Source organism: Chelonoidis abingdonii, chromosome 8 (genome assembly GCF_003597395.2).
Source record: "Chelonoidis abingdonii isolate Lonesome George chromosome 8, CheloAbing_2.0, whole genome shotgun sequence".
Classification (NCBI taxonomy): domain Eukaryota; kingdom Metazoa; phylum Chordata; order Testudines; family Testudinidae; genus Chelonoidis; species Chelonoidis abingdonii.
The window spans coordinates 87,772,170-87,786,936 of record NC_133776.1 but is presented as its reverse complement, the minus strand read 5'-3'; the positions used below and the strand labels follow the sequence as shown (position 1 = coordinate 87,786,936).

At 48.0% G+C, this 14,767-nt stretch overlaps 1 protein-coding gene across 2 annotated transcripts in view; it reads left to right on the top strand.

The window, feature by feature from the left end:
• The first annotated feature begins 1,898 nt into the window (after positions 1 to 1,898).
• Positions 1,899 to 14,767, top strand: part of TMEM164 (transmembrane protein 164) — a 93,048-nt gene continuing 80,179 nt past the window's right edge. Inside the window, exons 1-2 of one of the 2 annotated variants that reach the window (XM_075068815.1) lie at positions 1,899 to 2,011; positions 2,152 to 2,692. In XM_075068815.1, the coding sequence (XP_074924916.1) occupies positions 2,225 to 2,692 (468 nt within the window). In that variant the 5' untranslated portion in view covers positions 1,899 to 2,011; positions 2,152 to 2,224. Of the gene's footprint in view, positions 2,012 to 2,115; positions 2,693 to 14,767 lie in introns of those variants that run through there. The other variant, XR_012656413.1, reaches the window with a different exon arrangement.

Sequence of the window (14,767 nt, the reverse complement as noted above, 5' to 3'; positions counted from 1 at the left end):
AACAAAACACGGGGGCATTTTAAAGATGTCTGAGATAGTTAGGACATAAAGGCGGTGGTGGCAGAAGCAAGAAGTAGCAGGTTGGGCCTGTAGCACTGGAACAGTTTTTATAGTGGGGGTACTGAAAACCATTGAGACAAACTGTAAAGCCTGTCTATGAGGAAACCACTTCAAGCCAGGGCGGGTGCTGCCACACCCCCTGTTCCAGTACCCCTGGGTTGGGGTGAGTAAAAGGAGGCGGCAAGACGTGGGGAGGAGAGTGAGGGCACAAAGAGGTGCATGGTGGAGTGGTGAAGGACAGGGAGGAGGAAACTGGCAAAGGAGGGTGCAGGAGGTGAGTGAAGGAAGGTGAAGAGTTGAAGATGGGTGCCAGGGCGGGTGGCGAGTGCAGGAGGAGGAAGGCGGGCACGGGGGGGGTGTGTGAAGGGAGAAGGAGGCAGCAGCGCTGAATGGGGGTGGGGGAGGAGGAGAAGAAGGAGGGCACGGGGTGAGGGGAGGAGGAAGGAGGGCACGGGGGGTGAGGACTGAAGGAGGTAGCAGCGCTGAACAGGGGTGGGAGGAAGGAGGGCACGGGGATGAGGAGCCAGCAGGGCTGAAGGAGGCAGCAGGACTGAACAGGGGTGAGGGGAGAAGGAAGGAGGGCACGGGGGGTGAGGGCTGAAGGAGGTAGCAGCGCTGAACGGGGGTGGGAGGAAGGAGGGCACGGGGATGAGGAGCCAGCAGGGCTGAAGGAGGCAGCACGGCTGAATGGGGGTGAGGGGAGAGAGGAGGACACGAGGGGTGAGGGGAGAAGAAGGCAGCACGGCTGAAGGGGGGTGAGGGGAGGGAGGAGGACACGAGGGTGAGGGGAGAAGGAGGCAGCACGGCTGAATGGGGGTGAGGAGAGGGAGGAGGAAGGAGGGCACGGGGGTGAGGGGAGAAGGAGGCAGCACGGCTGAATGGGGGTGAGGGGAGGGAGGAGGACACGAGGGGTGAGGGGAGAAGGAGGCAGCACGGCTGAATGGGGGTGAGGGGAGGGAGGAGGACACGAGGGGTGAGGGGAGAAGGAGGCAGCACGGCTGAATGGGGGTGAGGGGAGGGAGGAGGACACGAGGGGTGAGGGGAGAAGGAGGCAGCACGGCTGAATGGGGGTGAGGGGAGGGAGGAGGACACGAGGGGTGAGGGGAGAAGGAGGCAGCACGGCTGAATGGGGGTGAGGGGAGGGAGGAGGACACGAGGGGTGAGGGGAGAAGAAGGCAGCACGGCTGAAGGAAGCAGCAGGGCTGAACAGGGGTGAGGGCATGGAGGGGTGAGGGGAGAAGGAGGCAGCACGGCTGAATGGGGGTGAGGGGAGGGAGGAGGACACGAGGGGTGAGGGGAGAAGAAGGCAGCACGGCTGAAGGAAGCAGCAGGGCTGAACAGGGGTGAGGGCATGGGGGGGTGAGGGGAGAAGGAGGCAGCACGGCTGAATGGGGGTGAGAGGAGAGAGGAGGACACGAGGGTGAGGGGAGAAGGAGGCAGCACGGCTGAATGGGGGTGAGGAGAGGAAGGAGGGCACGGGGGTGAGGGGAGGAGGAGGCAGCACGGCTGAATGGGGGTGAGGGGAGGAAGGAGGGCACGGGGGTGAGGGGAGGAGGAGGCAGCAAGGCTGAAGGAGGCAGCAGGGCTGAACAGGGGTGAGGGCACGGGGGGGTGAGGGGAGAAGGAAGGAGGGCACGGGGGGTGAGGGCTGAAGGAGGCAGCAGCGCTGAACTGGGCTGAGGGGAGGAGGAGGAAGGCGGACGAAGGGGGAGGAAGCAACAGCAGGAGGGCGGAGGAAGCGGCGGGAGGAGGGAGCGGGCGGCTCGGCCCAGCCAATCGGGCCCGGCTTACCCATGTCTCGGTGTGAGTCAGGCACGTCGGTCGGCTGATGTTGCTCCGCCGGGCAAGGGCCAGGAGAGCCGCCCGCGCTACAAGCGGGACGCGGCAGGGGCGGGCGCCTCCCGCTGCCTGGGCAGCTGCTGCTGCTGCCGCCCGCTCCCGGCTCGCTGAGGTATCGGACACGCCCCCGCCTGCGGGGCCCGGGCGGCGGCAGGGGGCGCGGGAGCGGACACGGACGGGAGGAAGGGGGCTGGGCCCGGGGGCGGGGCTGCCGTGGTCCCTCCCGCGCTGAGTGGTTCCCTCTCTCCGCAGATTGGCCGGGGGAGCAGGGCTAGCGGCTGCCCGGCTGGATGCGGCCAGCTCCAGCCGGGGGTTCCTGCTTTTCATGCTCCTCCAGCCCGCCAGCATCCTGGCTTGGGTCCCGCCCTGGTCTGACCTGCTCCGGGGCAGCGAGGGCGAGCAGGAGAGGCAGCACCGCGCCATGGCCCGCTACAGCCTCGGCAACCTCCTGGACTGGCTCTACGGCGGGGTGGACCCCAGCTTCGCGGGCAACGGGGGGCCAGAGTGTGCCGCCTTCCTTACCCCGCAGCAGCGCCTGCTGGAGAGTCTGGTCTTCCTCACCGTGGGCGTCCTGGAGATCCTGGTGTCCCTGCGGAAAATCAGGTGGCAGCTGCACTCCAGGGAGGAGGGAAACCATCCGGCTCAGCAACCCCAGGCCAAGCAGGAGAGCCTGGGCAAGAACCTGCTGCTGGTGGCCCTCTGTCTCACCTTTGGCCTGGAGGTGGGGTTCAAGTTTGCCACCAGGACGGTCATTTATCTGCTGAACCCCTGCCACGTGGTCACTATGTTGCAGGTAAGAGTTGTGTGTCACTTCTGTCCAGGCTGGGAAGTTGGAGTCAGCCCCCTTTTCAGCTCACTCACTTTATGCATGAAGGAAGAGAAGCCAGCAAGAGGTGACTTGCCAAAACCCACCTGTTAGGATGTTTAAAAGTCTCTCACTATTTCCTTAAAAACATCTTGAATAGATTAGGTATTATTTGAAAGTTTGAAATACTCTGGTCGACTTTTCGCTCTTATATTGTCCTTGGCCTGATGGAGCAAAGATTTAACCTGCCCATTTAACAGTATATACACTCAGAGCAGTTGTGTTGACTTCAGTGGGGTTCTTTATACCCATACTTAACTTTATATATATTGCAAGTTATTGTAGGAGCAGAGCCCTTGTTTTCATCTTGTAGTTGTTCCTGCTGAGAAAATGAAAAGAAACTAGTCAATTTCATTTCCTGGTTCTGATACACCAGTCCAGGGCTGTAGTGTTAGAGTTGCAAACACAGCAGGGGAGTGTGTGTGTGAGAACTGTTTTCACTGGATTTTTTTCAGTGTCATGTAGATACTTCCTTTGATTTTAGGCTTTATATATGTTCATCAGTTTTTTTCGCCATCACAAGATAAAATGATACAAATATCAGGAATTCAAGATCTCTAATGTTTAATAAGCAGTTATATTAGGGGAGGGCAAACTACGGCCCGCAGGCCCGATCCAGCCCATCAGGGCTTTCAGTCCAGCCTGCAGAATTGCTAGCTCCGTGGTGCAGTGGAGCTAATGGAGGCTCCTTGCCTACCCTGGTCCTGTGCCGTTCCCAGAACTGGCCAACACCATGTCCCTGTGGCCCCTGGGAGTGTGGGGGAGGGGGCAGAGGGCTCCGTGGCGGCTGCCTGCAGCTTCCATTAGCTGGGGAATGGGGGCGCTACCTGCAGGCGAGGGCAGCGTGTGGCATAGTTACCTGCCCTGCCCCACCCCCAGGAGCCACTGCCGGATATGCTGGCCACTTCCGGGAGTGGCACAGGGCCAGGGTAGACAGGGACCCTGCCTAAGCCCTGCTGCATGCTGCTGCGACCCCAGGGCTGCTCGAGGTAAACTGCGCCGGAGCCCTCCCCCTGCATCCCTCCTGTACCCCTCAACCTTGCCCTGAGCCCCCTCTTGCACCCCAACCCTTTGCCCTGAGCCTCTTCCTGCACACCACACTCCTTCCTGCACTGAATCCCCTGCCCCAGCCCTACATTCATGGCCCTGCATACAGTTGCCCCACCCAGATGTGCAGGTTAACAAATCCAGGCTCTGACAGACCAAGCATCTGTTCTTATTACAGTAATTGCTGTGGGGGAGAGTCAGTCTTTTAAGGGGTGGGACTGAACTGTTTCCAGCTTTGTAGACTAATACCAATACCTTGAATTCTGCCCGAAAACTAATTGGTAGCCAGTGAAGATCCCATAACATTGATGTAACGTGAGCTGTGTGTCGCACCATTTAATAACTTCTGCACTGGGTTCCCATAAAATGGTAATGATTCTTGGTGGAAGAGAGCAACATAGTTGCTTAATCCATCAGTCAACAGTGTTAATGTAATGAAAAGTGGAAATTCTGCAAAGGCTTTATAAATATTTAAGCAAAGAAATACTATTGCTACACTTCTCAGTGCACTGAGTATGTTGCAAAGTAAAATCTTTTACTGGAGGAAAACTTTCCCCTAGAAGCTGTAGCGAGACTATCTAATATCATTATATCTTGAAGTATCTATTTAATGCCCTTAGTGGGAATGGCATTTTGCAATAATATAGTATTTCTATATGTATTTAGAAAAGCTTGGCACCTAACAGCTCCTTAAATTAGCCAGTGCCTTTTTTTATTAATGGTCTTTTTTTTTTTTAATGAAAACAAAACATCCAACAGCTTTTTTACTCAGTCAGGTGCAAGTTCTTTTTAAAACAATTTTTTTTCCAAACCTTGAGTTTCTGACCAATTATCAGGCCTTTTGTAAGTGATGAATAAGATCATGCTGGGTCACCCACAGTTGGAGTTCAAGTGGGACTCCTGTAATTTCAGCCTTTCACATTTTAAGGGCACAGGATTCGCATCTCAATATATGAAAACTCATAGAAGGGAAAAATCAGGTATAATTAATATTTATATGGTGCCAAAAGTGCTTGAGGTACTTCACAGAATGTGGGAATGATTTAGGTCTCTGCCCTTTAATTTGTGTGTGCTTTTGAAGTAGACACTCTGTATTTAGAGGGTGCCATTATTTAGATCAAAATCTTTCTGGGTCCATGTTTTTGTAATCTTGTATGCTCTTAAGAGAGAGATCTAATGGATCCTTATAGAGAACAGTAAGTATTACCGCATCTCTGAGATATTTTTAGTCCAGGCCTCCCAGATGGCTGACAGAATGAAAACAATGAGCTTGAAACAAAAATTGGCTGGTGTATTTTATTTTCAACTGGTCATTTTTCTCTTTGTTTCCCAGCTTGCTTAACCTTTCCTTCCCTTTCTAGTCTCTCTTGGTCTCTGCTTTCTTGTTCCTTTTCCCAAGTTTCTGGCTCTGTAATTGGTACGATTGCTTTTCCAGGTGAGGTAAGGAAATGAAGATTTTTCTATTGTCTAATTCTACAGTGAAAGCAAAAGGAAGTCTTCCTGGTTCCTCATAACTGCTATTTGCTAGAGTCTTCTTCTTACTTGCTGGCTCAAGTCTTTCAGGGGTTACCTCAGCCACAGCTTCAGTCCCTCCAAGATGGCTGTGTTGCACTACAACAGATCTTGCATTATATCCATGGCTAATGAACTGGTTAATGCAGAGATTGTTTCTACATAATCTCAATTGGTTCCCAGTACCTTCCCTGCTATTTCCACCTCCCCCACCTCCGACTCCACCTGGGGTTAAGAAGGAAAATTTAGACTTTTTTTAATTGCCTTCATATAGGTAAACCAGACTGCTTTTTTATGAGTTCCACTTAACTGAAACTCCAGGCTAGCCAAGAGGTTGTTGTGTTCCTGGGGGAGCTACAGTAACTGAAGTCCCATAAGAGCTTACCTTCACTCCTGTTGATGTTTTAACTGTCACGGTGCAGAAGCTGACCCGCAGAACTCCTTTGCAGACACCCGTCTTTTGAGATTGTCTCTCTGTGGAGTACCAACTCTTTGAGTTTTCCTAAGATTTCTGATGATCTTTTCCAGAGCTTCATAAAACTAGAGTTAAATTAAAACTGATTAAATTAATCTTGATAACAATCATGGGCAAGAGGTCAATATATTTTGGATGACTGGAGGATTACATACCTTCAAAGGTCACTGAAATATCTGAGAGAGACAAGGTGGGTGTGGTAATATCTTTTACTGCACTAGCTTCTGGTGGTGAGAGAGAGACTAACAGAATTTGGTCCAATAAAAGATACTACCTCACCCATTTTATCTCTCTATTATCCTGGTACCGACATGGCTACAATAACACTGCATACAACAACTGAAGGACTCGGGCCTTTCTGTTTTAATAACCCTGGATTCATTTTCTTCCCTTCTCCATTCCAAATATTATTAATTGTCTCTTATGTGGTGGTGGTTTTTTTCCCCTGAAATTATATTTAAATGGTCTGGTCTCTGCCCTTCAGAGCTCTGGATTAATGCTGTAGTGTTCTTACCACCTGCACTCTCTTCCCACCTGCCTCTGACAAAGGCCACTCCAGTTGGCTTTACTTCTACATTTTCTCCATTAAAATCATTTCTTCATATTATTGACTCAGTAGTAACTAGATGATAGTGCATCTTAAGCAGCAAGCACTCTGTTATCATCTAAACACTTGAAGGGTGCAGGTTCAGCTTTTAAGAAATACGTGATCTGTTTTAAAATGCCCTGAAATGTTTGCACAAAGAAGGAAGCACTTCATAATGAGAGATTATTTCAAGCGCTCTCAGTGAGGCTCATTTCATTTCTCTATGACTATTGCCTTTTTTTGTGAGGATGTTTTTCTTTTAAGGCTATGCCAATCATGTTTCAGCTTCTATTTCACTGTTGCTGTTTTGCCTTTTAAAATGGTTAGAGGAGAGAGTGAATCTCTGCCTTGCAGACCTTTTTTCCCATTTCCATCACAGAGACAGTTATTAGAACTGTGACAGAATTTATCCCAGGGTATCCACTAACTTTCCATATCAGTCAGGAAATTATACTGCTGGATTTCAGTCCTGATTCTGCTTCAAGAAAGCAAGAGAGAAACTGGTGCTGTCTAGGTTTCAGAAGATTACTTCCATTTAAATACTGAATGTTGAGACTAGCATGAGACTACATAGCCTTTCATTGCCTGTCAGACGAGGGCATGCTGGACACATCTGAGCTGTGGCATGAGCAGGTGTTACTCTCTGTTGTATGGTTAGCCGTAGGATGTCAGGATGTCCCTGCCACCACAGGCAGAGTGGCATAAAGGACACAGACAGACTTTTCTGACACCCAGATCAATTCCAGTTAATGTAAATCCCAGAGTCAAATCCTGACTCCAATTAAGTCACTGGGAATGTTGCCATTGACTTCAGTGGACCAGGATTTTACCTCAGGAATTTATTTAGTATGAGTAGTTAACATCTAAAGGTATCCAAGCAGGTGGGCCCCCTCCCTACCTGTATTCCCAACAGGTTTTACGTCCCAGGCTCATTTTCAGTCCAGTAGAGATCACTTCCCCCTCCTGAGGGAGAAAAACCAACCTCCTTCCCTTTCTGATATGCTTTGCCAAATGAAGAGGGACAGCCAAAGCTTCCGTTTCCCACTGTGTTAACCAAATGGCTTAGTCAGGTTTGCATAGCTTACTTCTGTCAGTGTACTGGAGCCAGAGTTTGCATTGTATCATGCATGAAGTTCATCCTTCAGGTAAGAGTAGAAAACATTCCAGAGCCTGCTTTCTTGCCTTTTTTCCCTTCCTGGAGCCTACTCTGTCCGCTCATCTGTCAGCTCCAGTTTGCAGACCTAACAAAGCCAAAATGGGGAGGATAAGTTTAGCTTGTTAAGTATTGATTTGATTCCCCCCCTCAAACACTTCCTTAATCCCCAGTGGTACCTTGCCATGTTCCACTCCCATTGCTGATAATAGGCATTTGTCCTGTGTACAGCAAAGTTGAACTTCACCTAGTGTGTCTCGCTTGTTGCAGGTAGATTAGGTCATGTTTCCCTGGAGATCTCCCACTTCCCTTTCTTTTAGATTGAGGGTAAAATTTTCAAAATAATGTAGGCTCCTAAGTCATCTAGGTGCTATTTTCAAAAGTTACTTAAGTTCCTATACCCCTGTGACTTTCAGTAGACAAAAATCAGATGGGACTTAAGTGCTTTTTAAATTTTACCCCTAGCTGTTACTGGGGTTGCTGATTCAAGCTGTGATCTGTTTATAACGATAAACCCAAAATCAGTCTTCCTGGGAGCTTCTCTGTGTCTGCTACCTTCTTACTCCCTCACCAAAGGTTCTTAAGCAAAGTAAGCTGTCCTGGAATAAGAGGGAAGGTCGTCTCATGGATTGGTAACTGGTTAAAAGATAGGAAACAAAGGGTAGGAATAAATGGTCAGTTTTCAGAATGGAGAGAGGTAAATAGTAGTGTCCCCCTGAGGTCTGTCCTGGGAGTAGTCCTATTCAACATATGCATAAATGCTCTGGAGAAAGGGGTAAACAGTGAGGTGGGAAAATTTGCAGATGATACAGAACTATTCAAGATAATTAAGCTACAAAAGGATCTCACAAAACTGGGTGAATGAACATCAAAATGGCAGATGCAATTCAGTGTTGATAAATGCAAAGTAGTGCACATCGGAAAACCTAATCCCAACTATACATAAAAAGTTATGGGGTCTAAATTATCTGTTACCGCTCAAGAAAGAGATCTTGGAGTCATTGTGTATAGTTCTCTGAAAACATCCACTCAATGTGCAGCGGTAGTCAAAAAAGCAAACAGAATGTTGGGAATAATTAAGAACAGGATAGAAAATAAGACCGAAGATATCATATTGCCTCTATATAAATCCATGGTAGGCCCACATCTTGAATACTGTGTGCAGATGTGGTCACCCCATTTCAAAAAGATATATTGGAATTGGAAAAGGTTCAGAAAAGGGTAACAAAAATTAGTAGGGGTATGGAACGGCTTCCGAATGAGGAGATATTAATAAGACTGGAAATTTTCAGCTTGCAAAAGAAACGATTGTGGGATATAAGGTAGGTAGAAAGCTGGCTAGATTGTCGGGCTCAAGAGGTAGTGATCAATGGCTCCATGTCTAGTTGGCAGCCGGTATCAAGCAGAGTGCACCAAGGGTCCATCCTGGGGCCAGTTTTGTTCAATATCTTTATTAATGATCTGGAGGATGGGTGGACTGCACCCTCAGCAAGTTTGCAGATGACACTAAACTGGGAGGAGTGGTAGGTATGTGGAGGATTTGGATACGATACAGAAGGACCTAGACAAATTAGAGGACTGGACCAAAAGAAATCTGATGAGGTCCTGCACTTAGGTTGGAAGAATCTCATGCACTGCTACAGACTAGGGACTGAATGGCTAGGCAGCAGTTCTGGAGAAAAGGACCTAGGGTTAAGTGGAACAAGAAGCTGGATATGAGTCAACAGTGTGCCCTTGTTGCCAAGAAGGCTACGGCATTTGGGCTGTATAAGTAGGAGCATTGCCAGCAGATCAAGGGATGGATCATTCCCTCTATTGACATTGATGAGGCCTCATTGTGAGTACTGTGTCCAGTTTTGGGCCCCACGCCACAAGAAGGATGTGGAAAAATTGGAAAGAGTCCACAGAGGGCAACAAAAATGATTAGGGGCTGGAGCACATGACTTATGAGGAGAGGCTGAGGAACTGGGATTGTTTAGTCTGCAGAAGAGAAGAGTGAGTGTGGGATTTGATAGCTTGCTTTCAGCTACCTGAAGGGGGTTCCAAAGAGGATGGATCTAGACTCTTCTCAGTGTACCAGATGACAGAACAAGGAGTAATGGTCTCAAGTTGCAGTGGAGGAGGTTTAGGTTGGATATTAGGAAAAACTTTTTTACTAGGAGGGTGGCAAAGCACTGGAATGGGTTACCTAGGGAGGGGGTGGAATCTGGCTTGACAAAGGCCTGGCTGGGATGATTTAGTTGGGAATTGGTTCTGCTTTGAGCAGGGGTTTGGACTAGGTGACCTCCTGAGGTCCCTTCCAACCCTGATATTCTATGATATGATAGAGGTCTGTAAAATCATGACTGGTGTGGAGAAGGTAAACAAGGAAACATTCTTTACTCCTTATCATAATACATGAACTAGGGGTCACCAAATTAAATTAACAATCAGAAGGTTTAAAATAAACAAAAGGAAGTATTTTTTCACACAATGCGGAACTCCTTGCCAGAGGATGTTGTGAAGCCAAAACTGTACCAGGTTCAGAAAGAACTAGATAAGTTCATGGAGAATAGGCCCATCAGTGGCTGTTAAGCAGGATGGGCAGGGATGCAGGGCTTTGGAGCTGTGCTCTGGCTCAAGGCAGAAACCTGCAGCTCCATTGCTCTGGAGCTGGTCTGTGCTCCAGCTCCGGTCTCTACTCCATAGCCCTGCAGGGATGGTGTTCCTAGCCTTTGTTTGCCAGAAGCTGGGAAAGGGTGACATCGGATGGATCACTTGATGATTACCTGTTCTGTTTATTCCCTCTGAGACACCGGGCATTTACCACTGTCGGAAGACAGGATACTGGGCTAGATGGACCTTTGGTCTGGCCCATTAGGGCCATTCTTATGTTCTAATGACTTTTCTCACTAGGTTCCATTTGACTTTTCCTCATAGCATATTCTCCTGTCAGTGTTTGGTCTTTGGGAATGATCCATGTTATGCTGGCAGGGAGTGGTAATAGAGGAACAGATTTATATTGGTCAAAAAGCAGGAAGCACCCTACTTCACTCATGGCAGCCCAGAGAAACTGCCAAAGGGAAGTTGCCCATTGCAATGGTTCCTGCTTCTTTTTAGGAAACAGCAAGCGGGAGAGACCTTGTTAGAGTCTGTGGCTTCATTAAAGAAACTGGTGTATATCTGTGACTACAAAATCAACTAGACCAGGGGTTGGCAACCTTCCAAAGAAGAGCCGTTTTTTTTGTTTTTGTCTTTGACCAAAATATTTCGAGAACTGCATCACTTGCAAAGCTACTTGTAGAGTTAGAATTTATCAACTAATAATAATTGAACATATTAAAGTTATTACTACTGTGATACAGCATGGCCAGAGAGCAGCAGGAGAAGGTTAGAAGGGAGCCTTATTCCTTGTAAGGGGAAGAAAGTTTGCTATAGATTAATTAGAGCATCTGAAGCCAATTAGAGCACCTGCAGTCAGTCACATGATAAAAACCCCTGCTTCAATCAGACAGTGTGGGAGTTGGAGCAGAAAGGATTGGTATTGGAGCAGAGAAGATTGGTGCTGGAAAAGAGAACAGTTTGAAGGGAAGCAGAGGAAAGTTTGGAGGAGTGCTGCAGTGGGCTAAGAAGTCCAAGACCCTAGGTAAGGGGCACCTGGCTTGTGCAGAGAGAGGACAGGAAGCCCCCCCGCCCCACAAGCTGAAGGGCAGGAGAGGGAAGTAGCCCAGGGGAAGGAACCACCAGTTCAAGTGGTTCACCGCTATCCTCAGGGCCCCTGGGCTGGGACCTGGAGTAGAGGGCAGGCCCAGATCCCTCCCTCTCCACTCCCCTCCTCAAGGACACTAGTGGGGCAATTAATATTCCAATTCAGGGGCAAGAAATGGCGCCTTGAACCCCCCTCAAAGAAGAGAAAGCGCGAGACCTATCATAATAGTGCTGGCAATTTGCCACACTACTCGCCAATACTTTTAATGCAACTAGAATCTTAAGTGCTTCAGCGAGGATTGTACTAGACCACCCACAGCCTGGTTATGTAGCTGTGGTGTTAAACCATGCTGGGTCCATGCCGCTGCATCTTCACTGATATCTTTAGCCAGGGTAGCTAGATTAAAGCTAGCAGAGCTGCAATCACGCTTCTGATTGCAATGTAGGCACACCCCCTACATTTGTACAGCACCCAGCACAATGGAGACCTGATCTCAGTTGGGGCCTACTGATGTTACTGACATACAAATAAGTTTGGACCCATCTCTCCTGCAAATATTTGCATTCAGATTTGGGTTTGTTAAAATGCATTTGCTACAGGGCCTGCAGTGACATGACAGTCCCTCAAGTGAGGCTCTGAATATGGCCAGTATCCTGGCAAGGGGTCACAGTAATGCAATGTCACTGAACAATATGTGTGCTCCCTGGTGACTGAATGATCTCTGCGCTTCTGAATCACAGGGTGCCAGGAGCATTGCATACCCGAGACAACACAATAACTACATCTGTGCTGCGGTGGGTTATGTACTTATGAGAACTTCACCCTGGCTTTGTATCAGTTTCCGAATCCTCTGCATGCAAACCTCCCACCTCTTCTGTTGGGTGTGCGGGGTCTGTGAGAGAGTTTGGGTGCAGGAGAGGGTTCTGACCTGGGGTTGGAGTGCGGGGGGTGCGAGGTGCAGGCTCTGGCTGGGAGGTGCTTACTGTGGGCGGCTCCCGTCTGGCGGCGCAGCAGGACTCAGCAGGCTGCCTGCCTGCCCTGGCCCCATGCCGCTCCCAGAAGCAGCTGGTTGTCTGTATGTCCCGGCCAGTGGGAGCTGTGGGGGCAGTGCTTGTGGGCAGGGGCAGCGCACAGAGACCTCCTGTCCCCCTCTCCCCAAGGGACGTGCAGAGATGTGCCAACAGCCAGCACTTTCCAGGAGCGGTGTGGGGCCAGGGCAGGCAGGCAGCGTGCTGCACCATCAGCCAGGAACTGCCTGTGGTAAGTGCCTCCTGGCCAGAGCCTCCACCTTGCACCCCGTCAAAAACCAGCTGCTTGCAAGGGGGTAGCCAAAGAGCCACATGTGGCTCTGGATCTGCAGATTGCCAACCCCTGACCTAGCCAGAACAACTGACTGATCAGCTAGTATTGGGGATCTGTGGCCAGAAATCTGTGTAGCAGACTTTTTAAATGATCTGTGTCAATGAATTCTCTTAGGAAATGGTGTTACAGGCCTGATGTATATTTAGGTTTTCTGTTTTTTTGGATTTATGAATTTAATATTTCAGTGCTTACTTTTTAATAATTCTTGAGTTTTATGTAGATATCCAAAATTAGTTGTTTTTGGGGGGTGGGGGGAGAGGAGCTTTTTCTTTGTATCCACTATATGTATATTATCTACATTACTCATTACAATAGTATATAGTGTAATTAGCAATCTTTTTGTATGATCCCTAGTGTGCTTTAATAAAGTTTCATACAGAACTATGCTAGAATAAAATAGGGAACTTGTAACGTGCACCAGCATGGTCTACATGGACCAATTAATGCACAACACATTAATGCAATTCGGAAATCACACCTGCATAGTCCTCATTACTGCTCCATATAGACAAGCCCTTAGATACAAGTAACCATTTTTGGTGTTTTTCCAGCGTCTAATGGATAAACACAGATTCCATTTTTTTTTTTTTTAATATGAGGATGTTTTGTTGGTGTTTCAGGTAAAACTGAGAATCAGAAGCCCTACATATGTTCCACACAGCTCAAAAGGGTCCGGTGCTCCTGTGATCATGCTCAACAAGCATCCTCACAATATACAGAAGTCATGGCTGTTCATCTTCAACCAGCCAGAGATAGGAACCGGAAAGGGGTTGAGCCCTGTGTAGTACGCAGAAATGGCTACAAAACAACAGCCACCGAGACAAATGGCAGAAAAATAACATTCATTAGTTTGAAATCTCGTGTGGTAGCTCTCTCTTCCTATGCTGAGGGCAACAGGTGTTGGCAAGATGTATGTAAATGTTACTTTAGCCCTTTTCTCTGTTCTTATAATAGATTGAACATAATCCTACTGCTGGGCCTAAATATTAGGAGACAGGATAAAGCAAAAAAAATTGCTGCAACAGTTTAGATCACTCCAAGGGGAAATCAACAATAGCTGTTTATAAAGATCTCTTCCTCATGCAAATATTTTGTTTTGGTTTTTTTTCTGATGAGAGTATTTCACTTCAGAACAGCAAAGGCCTTGGGCAGTGAGCCAAAAATACTTTCTGGAGGTGAAGTTTCTCTTCAAATTGTCTCTGCATAAGAACACAGATACTGTGTTTTTTGCAAAGACAGTGAAACTCCTTAATCAGAATTGTAATAATGCTGTCTGATGATGAAGTCACATACCTTACTGGATGCTGAGTGCTGCAAATTACAGTTTCTTTTGATCAGAAGTGCTGATGTCTGCATCCCTTTAAACTAAGTTGTGTTCAGATCAAAACCCCATTGGCTTTTCGTACTCATGAGCTTCACAGAAAGGGCAGTGCGGTGAAGTTGAGGAGTGTTAAGTTACAGTTGACCTCATAGCAAATATGAACCATGGGAACTTTTATTAGAGATTCAGAGAAGTTAGTCATCCTGAATAGTTGAGTGACCTAGCAGTGGTGTCTTGGATGCCACATCTGTGCCTATATCCTGGTCGCTTGTTTTCTAGGCTGGCAGCCTGATTAGCTCTTGGAAGAGGAAGGGGTAGCCTCACATTACTCAACTGTGACTCCTATGACAAAATGGCAACTGTGTTTGTATCAATAGTCCAATTCATTCTTTCCTTAGCCAGAATGGCAATTTTTGTGTCGACTCTCTAGTCTTAGCTAGCTATCACCATAGTATGAAGTGCTGAGACAAGGAGTCTGTCTATGCAGCTGAGGAATTAATTGGGAGTGGAGAGGAGGCAGAGAGAGGCTGTTTGTTTGTTTCCATGGAAAGACAGGATGTTGTTCATGGTTGAATCTGATTACCTGATTTTTGAATTTTCCTTTACATAAAAAAATGGGTTTACCCCAGCTGTTTCAAACCCCTCCTAGGACTGTACCTCTCAAAAAGAAGACAGCATTCTCCTGGTGATGACATTAAAAAATCAGCATATAACTGCCTATAGGCTGTAAAACATGGAATGAACCAGTTCACTATGGAGGAACCATTGTAATGTCTCTACAGCTAGTAGTGTGTTGTAATTCTTTTAGCTCTTTCCAGTCAGGCAAGGGTAATTTTTAGCCTTGGGATGTTTAGGGGAG